Source organism: Sinocyclocheilus rhinocerous, unplaced genomic scaffold, assembly GCF_001515625.1.
Source record: "Sinocyclocheilus rhinocerous isolate Xijiao unplaced genomic scaffold, SAMN03320098_v1.1 scaffold952, whole genome shotgun sequence".
NCBI classification, from domain to species: Eukaryota; Metazoa; Chordata; class Actinopteri; order Cypriniformes; family Cyprinidae; genus Sinocyclocheilus; species Sinocyclocheilus rhinocerous.
Window position 1 is genome coordinate 413,622 of NW_015641498.1, and position 9,734 is coordinate 423,355.

The window sequence follows — 9,734 nt, forward strand, 5'->3', positions numbered from 1 at the left end:
AAGCGTCTTCTCATAGGATAAGAACACGCAGGTTCATTAATAATTTAATAGACACCGACCCATCATTGATGTACTATATATAGTCCATTGCCACGTCACAAATTGTGACGTCAACACAATGTAGATTTTAAACCCGGAAGATGAAAACAGTTTTCTATTTTCAACCAGTTTTCTCCAACAGTTAAAATTATCGGATGCTAACATTGTCTTCTATGATGTGCAACATAAACACCTCTGCTAAAATCTCAGAAAAAGTAGTCTGAGGTTTCATGACCCTTTAAGTATCTGATTCTGGAATTGGAATTGATTTTCAATTCCCAACCCGTGTTAAAAGGGTGGATTTAGATTTTTGGGATGTATGCACTATAACTAAAGATTTTTATTTATTTTTTACATTTTTTAAAAAAATATTTATTTTATTGACTTTTATTGTTCAAGGCAAAGGATCTGACCAGCAGTCTTCTGAACAACATGACATCTCTGAACAACCTCTCTTTGAACTCTGGGACCAGGACGATGCCCATGCAGGGCGGCACTATATCCTCTACCTTCCCAGCTGGACCCACCATGGGTGGAATGGGCAGCAATGGTTTCAACTCACCCATGGGATTCCAGACGGGAGGTATGGGAATGGGCATGAGACCCACTGCTCCAGGCCTCTACGGAGGCATGGCCACCACTACCAGCACTCCAAATTTCAGTGCCCTCACCCAGAACCAGAACCAAAACCAACCCAGCAAGCCCAATGACATGTCCGCCCTAGACTCCCTCTTCGCTTCTAGCAAACCCAAAGTCAGCATGAACCAAATGGCCCCTAAACCGGCCCCAGTAGCCACTGCACCTTCCCCGTGGCTCAATCAGTTTGGTACAGGCCAGACTGCACCCATGCAGGCGACTCCGATGGGGATGACGGGAGTTCAGGGTGGCTTTGGAATGCAAGCAAACCCGTTCTTCAATCCTCAGAACTTCTCGCAACCTGTGGCCTCTTCAACAATCAACGCTGGGGTGATGAAGCAAAGCGCTTCAGTCAACAACGATCTTAAGGACCTCTTCGGATAAAACATTTGCCTTTCATTCGCGTTCCCCCTTGTGTGGGAATCAAAATGAAACAACATAAGCAGTGACGATGACAGTCAAAATTTGGTTGGATGGTTGGACACGGTGTCCTTGAAGGACAGTGTTTAAAAGTTATTCTGGTTTGTTTTGTCTTTTTTTTTTTTTTTAGCCCTTTCAATGGTGCACTTATCTTTTTGAGTGAATCGACGGCACCAAACAAACATCATGTTTCACAGAAAGCTTGGGCTCTTTCATCGAAAGCTGCTTCAGTTGGTGGATACCTTGCATTCGTTGTATCGTTGGACTTGCAATGTGCCCCAGAAGATACAAAAGGAGTAACAAACTCAAGCACTTTTGGTTTCAATTCCTTTTTGATTGAGCCTCATGTTCCCCTCTCGCCTGAATGAGCCGACTTCGTTTACCAGAGCAAACGGCATCTATGGCCTCAGGATTTGCTGTTTTGCTGATGGTGTCTGGCAAAAGGAAGTTTCTATCATGCGATAAGTAAAGGAAGAGGTGGTGTAGTCCATAGTTTGGGCCGGAATGAGTGTTTTTATAATTGTGTATATATTGTATCTGGTGATTATTGTTTGAGTTTCATACTGATACATGATCCACTGAGGTAAAATATCTTAAAGGAAGGACACTGTCTTCATACTGTAGGTGCACTAAATGTAATGGAGCTAAAAATTATATTAAAACATGTAGGTTTTGAGATGTTGTTGGGATGTTGTCAGTACTTTAAAGTGAGTTTGTGTAAAACAGAATCCATGAGCTTCATTCATGAAACGCGTAGCAGATTTATTTTTTGTAAATTTCTTGTTTTTTAAACTCTCTCGGATAAAGGGTCATATTTTAAAAGACAAAGTCAAATGTGCTTAATTATAAATAAATATGCATTACTGTAATATAATAGTAAAGATTTAGCTCTATACTTAAAGGGATAGTTCACCCAAAAATGAAAATTTGATGTTTATCTGCTTACCCCCAGGGCATCCAAGATGTAGGTGACTTTGTTTCTTCAGTAGAACACAAACGAAGATTTTTAACTCAAACCGTTGCAGTCTGTCAGTCATATAATGGAGGTGAATGGGAATCACGGCTTTGAGAGTAAAAAAAAAACATACACAAACAAAACCAAATTAAACCCTGCGGCTCATGACGATACATTGATGTGTAAAGACACGAAACAATCGGTCTGTGCAAGAAACTGAACAGTATTTATATAGTTTTTTACCTCTGATTCACCGCAATGTCCGAACTGTCCTGAGCGCGTTCGTTCTCAACAGCAGGCGTGTGAGGAGTCGTCTTCTTCTTGCTTTATGGCGGATCGCAGACTTATAAGTGCATTACCGCCACCTATCTCTCAAGTGGACCATTGACACTCTATCTACAATCTCAATTAGGAGTCTCAATGGTCCATTTGAGAGATAGGTGGCGGTAATGCACTTATAAGTCTGCGATCCGCCGTAAAGCAAGAAGAAGAAGAAGACGCATCACGCGACGGCTGTTGAGAACGCGCTCAGGACAGTTGCAGTGAATCAGAGGTAAAAAACGATAAAAATACGGTTCAGTTTCTTGCACAGACTGATTGTTTCGTGTCTTTACACATCAATGTATCGTCACGAGCCGCAGGGTTTCATTTGGTTTTGTTTGTGTATGTTTTTTTTTTTACTCTCAAAGCCGTGATTCCCATTCACCTCCATTATAAGACTGATAGACTGCAACGGTTTGAGTTAAAAATCTTCGTTTGTGTTCTGCTGAAGAAACAAAGTCACCTACATCTTGGATGCCCTGGGGGTAAGCAGATAAACATCAAAATGTAATTTTTTGGGTGAACTATCCCTTTAACTACTTGCAACTTTGTATGTATCATTTTTTGCATCATGATACTGAAAACGATCAATTTTTTTCACACATTACAAAAATGAGGTTTTACATTTTTGTAATGTGTGAAAAGATTGATCAGACTTTGAGTTTTTTTTTTTTTTTCGTAATGAGAATTGCTGGAAAATTAGCTTAATTGTCAATGCAGAAAGCAATTTATGCAAAATATACAGTTTGCACATTTAGGTTTGGGGATAAAATGCGTTTCCTATAGTTATTTGGATAAATTGCAGCTATAAATGGTAAATTGTAGCATATTGTATACAACCAAGTTGTAACAGAAGTATGTGTTTCATGAATGAAGCCCGATACATTTGTTTCCCTTTTGGTTCTCTGCTGTTACTTCCTACCCTGTGTTTGTTCAGTCTGTATTATCTTGTAATGTTGTGTTTCTTGGGGAAGTTACGGATCATTACATTAGGCCCACTTTTTTGTTTGTCATTATATGGGCAGTTTCCTGTTGTAGGAAGTGACCAATTGAATTCCTTATCATGTGATTCTGTATCATGACCAAACAGACCACTGCAACACAGCAAATCACCAAAATGTGTATTATTTCTGAAGAAAAACAAAACATGAATGAAGTGTACAGTAAATAGAGGTGAACTGCCACTTTTTTTTTTTTTATACTGTTGCAAGCGAATCACTTTCCTGAGGAGAATCTTTAATATCCAGACAGGTTTTATTCAAAGGGAATGCTTTTCCTGGTCTTATGAATGAGAGGCCTTATGTTGAGAGTTGTGCAATAACAGGTCTGTGATGGAGATTGTGAAAAGAACTTTCTGTATGAGTGTTTCACTACATGCAGTTTTCAAATAGTCTCGATTAATGTAGATAAAACATTTGGATTGTTTTAATTTTAAAAAAGTGAACTGGATGGTTGGAAAGATGGTGATTTTGGAATCAAATAAATTGATTATTTAAAGGGTAATACCTTTTCAATTCAGTCATTTCTTATTATTCTTGTTATTATTGAAGCATAGAGGATGTTATTGAAGCATATGGCACCACAGATAGTTTAGAAGTAGAAAGAAAAGCATTTGAATATGCATCATTTTACTTTATGAAAAATATGTTTCGGAGTAGAAAACAGTAACAGTTGGTCCACAGCTAGCTAGTCTTTACTGATTCAATCAATTATACAATTCATCAGACTGACATTGCAAATATTCATCTAATGTAGTCCGTCTAGAAAAGTGCAGGTCATATTTCCCATTTTATATACATATATTAGAAAAGCCTAATAGTAACCTATTTTAAGACTTTTAAAATTGACATTGTTTCCATAATTTCAATTAAGTGATAAAAATGATTATAAACCATAGTTGTATTTATTATTTAATTAAAAAAAATTAATTTGGAAGGGTGTGCTACTATGCTTCATTGTCATGAAGATATTGGTGCAATTTATTAAAAGTGACCTGGACTTGTTCTTCATGAGAGTCATCTTTATTTGTATGTGAAGAAAATTATTTTAGCAAATTTTGGTCAATTGTTGCATAAACGGAAATATAGGAACAACACCGTTTCAAGAACATAATCACCACGAGAACCACTTTTTATGGCAATTAATAAAACAATATAGGCACATGGGATAGCATGGACAAAGTGAACATAATTTTGATATTTTGTATCACATTTTCTGAGAATGGCCAGAAGACATTGCGTGAACCGGCGTCCTGAGATCATTCATATAAAGCTACAAGTAAATATTAAAGTAAGCATAAAAAGAGGCAGGTGAGGTCTTATTGCTAAAGGCGGCGTACAGATCTCGTGGTGTTAGTGGACAGGTTGGTCTGGGTCATGTCTGCAACAAAACACAAGTGACTTAAAGTCATTTGTAGTAAATAATGTGTATTTCTGTTAGTCTGTGCATTCACACGCCTGAGAAGTCTAGCTCATTGCTGAATCTGCCCACTCTCAAACTCATTATCCCAGTGGAGTCCTGCTGGTACTGCGCTTCAATATCTTGACTTGACACACTGCAACATCCCCAAGAACCACCCTACACAAAGACAAAGTCCAAGTTTCTGACGCAGAACGCAAAATGCGTGACTGTCGTAGTGTTGTTGTGCAAGAATACAGAATACAGCATGAAAGCCGCATTAGACATATTTTTGTAAACTGCTGTTTATTTTTCTGAATAAATCACCTGGATACAGTTATAGAATTAATTCACTAGCAAGATACCCATAAGACCACTTAACTTCTGCAACCGTCACTTAAAATATTAATAATAAATGTATATAAAAATGAGTTTTGTAAAGGTTTATTTACTTTAATATAGTCCTTCCATTGACCATCCATGTCTTTGAACTGCCAGCAAGCATGTGACGATGTACTGCGATAAGAGAACAGTATTTATTTGAATGCACACATAACAACATCAATAAAACCAATATTTAATTTAATTTTATTTTAAAGAAGCAATCCATTTGATAATATTTTGAGACGTAACTATTTTTCTTGACTACGAAATAAATGGAAGCTTATTTCGGAATACAAATATAAAAAAGGTAATTGCACATTTTTTATCTCACATTCAGGCCTTTTTTCAGTTTATATCTCACAATTCTGAATTCTTTCTATGAAATCTGAGTTTACATCTCTTAATTCTTTTCCCCCCCAAATTTTTAGACACATGACCTGATTGCATACACATGCAGAATTCTGAGAAAAAAGTAAGAATTGTGAGATATAAACTTGCAATTCTTAGAAAAAAAAGTCATAATTGTGAAATAAAAGGTGTTACTAATATATATATATATATATACTGTATATATGTATATATATATATATATATATACTGTATATATGTATATTAGTGCTGTCAAAAGATTAATCGCATACAAAATAAAAGTTTTGGTTTGCATAATATATGTGAGTGTTCTGTGTATATTATGTATATATAAATACACACACATACATTATATATTTTGAAAATATTTACATGTATTTGCATGTCTATATTTATATTCACATAATTTATATTATAAATATATTTAATATATAAACAACATTTTTTTCTGAAATATATACATGCATGTGTGTGTATTTATATATACATAATATGTATACATTTATTATGCAAACAACAACTTTTATTTTGGAGGCGATTAATCACGATTAATCGTTTGACAGCACTAATATATGTATATATATATTAATACCTGTTTGTTGGCTGGAGCCCACTGGCATTTCTCCTGACAGCTCTTTTTGTACCATATTTATTGTTTACTTGATACATTCCTGTAAACATGAAGTTGTGACAAAGACTATATATAGCCTACACAACAATAGGCATACAGTAACCTTGACATCAAGTTTTCAACATTGCTCTTCTTACGAGACATTCCTTAGCAGACATTTTAGAACAAAAGGCTTCTGCTTTTCCTTGTGTTAATAGTACACTGCAGACTTCTACATCTGAATATTTTGTGATAATGTCTTATTGTATCTTACCACTAAAGTAAAGAGTGTAAAGAGAATCGTCTGACTGTGAATGAAACTTGGCACTGTGGGTTAAGCTGATACAAGCTCTCGATTTCTGCAGTATCCAGCAAACATCACTGTAGACACACAAAACAAGCCCAATGAACTGTTTGGTTAAACGTCAAGTTCACATTCAATTTCAGTTGACTGAATAAGTGGAACTGGATGTTTTAACAGTGTTGTTAGGTTGAGTATAGACACTAGAACTCACTGGTTTCTGGTACTCGGTCCAAATACCCTCATCCCCCATAAACTCCCAGATGTAATGAGAGGAAGAATTTGACGGTTTTGCTAAAGGAGATGCCAGAGTTGGTAAACTACATGTGATAAAAAGAAAGCAAAGGCTTTGGTGTTTGTTGACAAATACAGTTTTGAAGATATAGGGAATTCTTCATGAAAAATGAGACAAAGGAACTTCTATAAATAGTTGATTAAAACACACAAATAGTTGATAATACAGTTGATTAAACACATTGTACAATATTGTAGTGTAAACACTGCGACTTAAAAAAATCTTATATAAATTGTTGCATCAAATTTACATAAGAATGTTTGTACAATTTGTAACAAAGTTGTATATTGGCTTCCTGAAGAGTACTAATGTTGCTTTAAAATTAATAAAACTATATGTCTTAGTTTATGTAAGATAACATTTATAAACAGAAACATTTGTGAAAAGGTGAAAATGGTTTAAGAATTTGTTAAATAATTCTTATGTAATTGTTAAATTTAATTTATAAAAGAATTGTTTCATGGACATTTAATTTGTACATCGACTTTCTGAAGAGTGTAAACACTGTGGAGTTTGCAAAAATACGAATTTGTAAAAACTATTCTTGCTCACTCAGTTTACAAAAATAGTTAATTAACAATTTAAATACATAAAATTGTAAGGCTTCCCGTGTTGCTATAAGAATTTGTCAAATCATTCTAACATAAATGTCAAATTTAGTTTATATTACTTTTTAGGTTATATTTAGTTACATTTACATAAGAATCATTTTATGAATGATTTAAGAATAAATTATTAGGTCGGGTTCTTGAAGAGAATAAATAGTGATGCTATTAGAATTTGAAAAAAAAAACAAATCTTACATGAATGTTACATTTCATTTTGAAATGAATGGTTTAAAGGAAAAAAAGTTGACTTTCTGAATACTGTGGAGTTATTAGAATTAATACAAAAAAAAATCTTACCTAAACTACACATTCAATTTACACAAGAAGGTTTTTACAAACAATTTATACATAATTTCATAAGGTGACTTCCTGAAGAGTGTAAATACTGTGGCACTACAAGAATAAAACATTTTTACATTTAGCAATGCCACTTATCATTTTTGTATAGAGTATAGTTACGATAAAGCAATAAGCCCCAAGAAGCCGTGGTTCGCGCTTCGCGTTGTGCCTAACAACGCCCCTTAGCTGTTATAAATTTGGTTGCCGAGCAACACACAAATGTAAATAAAGGTGTATGTTTGTAGAGTAATTTACAACAGCTTCGAACTTGGCTCAACCAATCAGAATCAAGAACCGGAACTATCCGTTTTATAAGAATAGTTTCACACACACACACACACAATGTGTAGGTTAACTTCTTAAAGAGTGTAAACAGTGTTACGATATGACTTTGTAAAACCATTCCAAGATAAATTATTGCTTTCAATGCAAAAATTTACAAACAATTTACACTGTAATTCATTCTGGTATTTCGTGAATAAAGTCAAACCAGAGGCAGTAAACGGTTAGTTCACCCAAAAATGAAAATTAGACTGTGTTTTACTTACCCTCGAAGTATCCTAGGTGTATATGACTTTCTTCTTTCAGACGAATCCATTCGGAGTTATATAAAAAACTGTCCTGGCTATTCCAAGCTCTATCATTGCAGTCAGCGGGTGTTGCAGTTGAACAGTCCACAGGTCGTCAAATAAAGCTCACGCATTCATAATAAAACGTACCACAGACGGCTCTGAGGGATGAATAAAGGCCCCCTGTAGCGAATCCATGAGTTTTTGTAAGAAAAATATCCATATTTCAAATGTAATAAACACTTTTCTCTCACTTCCGTTATCTGTCATACGCGGATCCGTTCCGGCGGAAGGCGGTAGTACGTCGGCGTTGCGTGATTAGTGACGAATGCGGAGAGAGAACAAGCCTTTATTCATCCCCCGGAGCCGTCTGCGGCACGTTTTAGTATTTATTATATTTTTATTATTTATTACGAGCTTTATTTGACGACTTGTGGACTGTTCAACTGCAACACCCGCTGACTGCAATGATACAGCTTGGAATAGCCAGGACAATTTTTAATATAACTCCGACTGGATTCGTCTGAAAGAAGAAAGTCATATACACCTAGGATGCTTCGAGGGTAAGTAAAACACAAGCTAATTTTCATTTTTGGGTGAACTAACCCTTTAAGTCACAGCTAGAACTAATAAAGCGATACCTGTTTTGATTACTGCTGTTGTCTGTTACTACTTCATTGAATTTTGGCCGCCGTCTCACTTTCCTCAACATGTATGTGGACAGATTGGTTTGAGTCATGGCTACAACATTCCAAAAAAACTAAACACACACATGAAAACAATTTCTTACACAGGAAGTTGACGGTTCTTAATTTCAAGAGAAATACACTAAAATATTGTGTCATAGCCATGAAGGTCAGTCTCATTTGTCTACTTACCAGTGAAGTCCACCTTGTAAGTCGTGCTTCCTACAGTAAACTGGACTGAGCCCCTTGGGTTTCTGTTGTACTGCTGCTCTATAAAATCAATTGTAATCGAAGATGACCTCCCACCTGATCCCTACAGAAATAAGAGAGAAAACAAAATAAAGGGTTATAAACAGACTATAAATGTATGTTATATTTGGTGTATGCTGGTTTAGTTGGCAGAGATGTCTAGAACAACTTACAGTGGTGTGAAAAAGTGTTGACCCCCTTCCTGATTTCTTATTTTTTTGCATGTTTGTCACACTTTAATGTTTCAGATCATCAAACAAATTTAAATATTAGTAAAAGATAACACAAGTGAACACAACATGCAGTTTTTAAATGAAGGTTTTTATTATTAAGGGAAAACAAAATCCAAAACTACATGGCCCTGTGTGAAAAAGTGTATGCCCCCTAAACCTAATAACTGGTTCGGCCACCCTTAGCAGCAACAACTGCAATCAAGCATTTGCGATAACTTGCAATGAGTCTGTTACAGCGCTGTGGAGGAACTTTGGTCCACTCATCTATGCAGAATTGTTGTAATTCAGACACATTGGAGGGTTCTCGAACATGAACCACCTTT

At 35.5% G+C, this 9,734-nt stretch overlaps 1 protein-coding gene and 1 pseudogene across 2 annotated transcripts in view; one reads left to right on the plus strand and one right to left on the minus strand.

Moving 5' to 3' along the window:
* Positions 1 to 1,771, plus strand: part of scyl2 (SCY1 like pseudokinase 2) — a 21,504-nt gene extending 19,733 nt beyond the window's left edge. For both annotated transcript variants that reach the window (XM_016571867.1, XM_016571868.1), the window contains one exon: positions 439 to 1,771. In XM_016571867.1, coding sequence (XP_016427353.1) covers positions 439 to 1,059 — 621 coding nt within the window. In that variant the 3' untranslated portion in view covers positions 1,060 to 1,771. The remainder of the gene's footprint in view (positions 1 to 438) is intronic.
* A 2,494-nt stretch (positions 1,772 to 4,265) lies between these two features.
* LOC107755145 (uncharacterized) overlaps positions 4,266 to 9,734 on the minus strand; it is a 7,443-nt pseudogene continuing 1,974 nt past the window's right edge.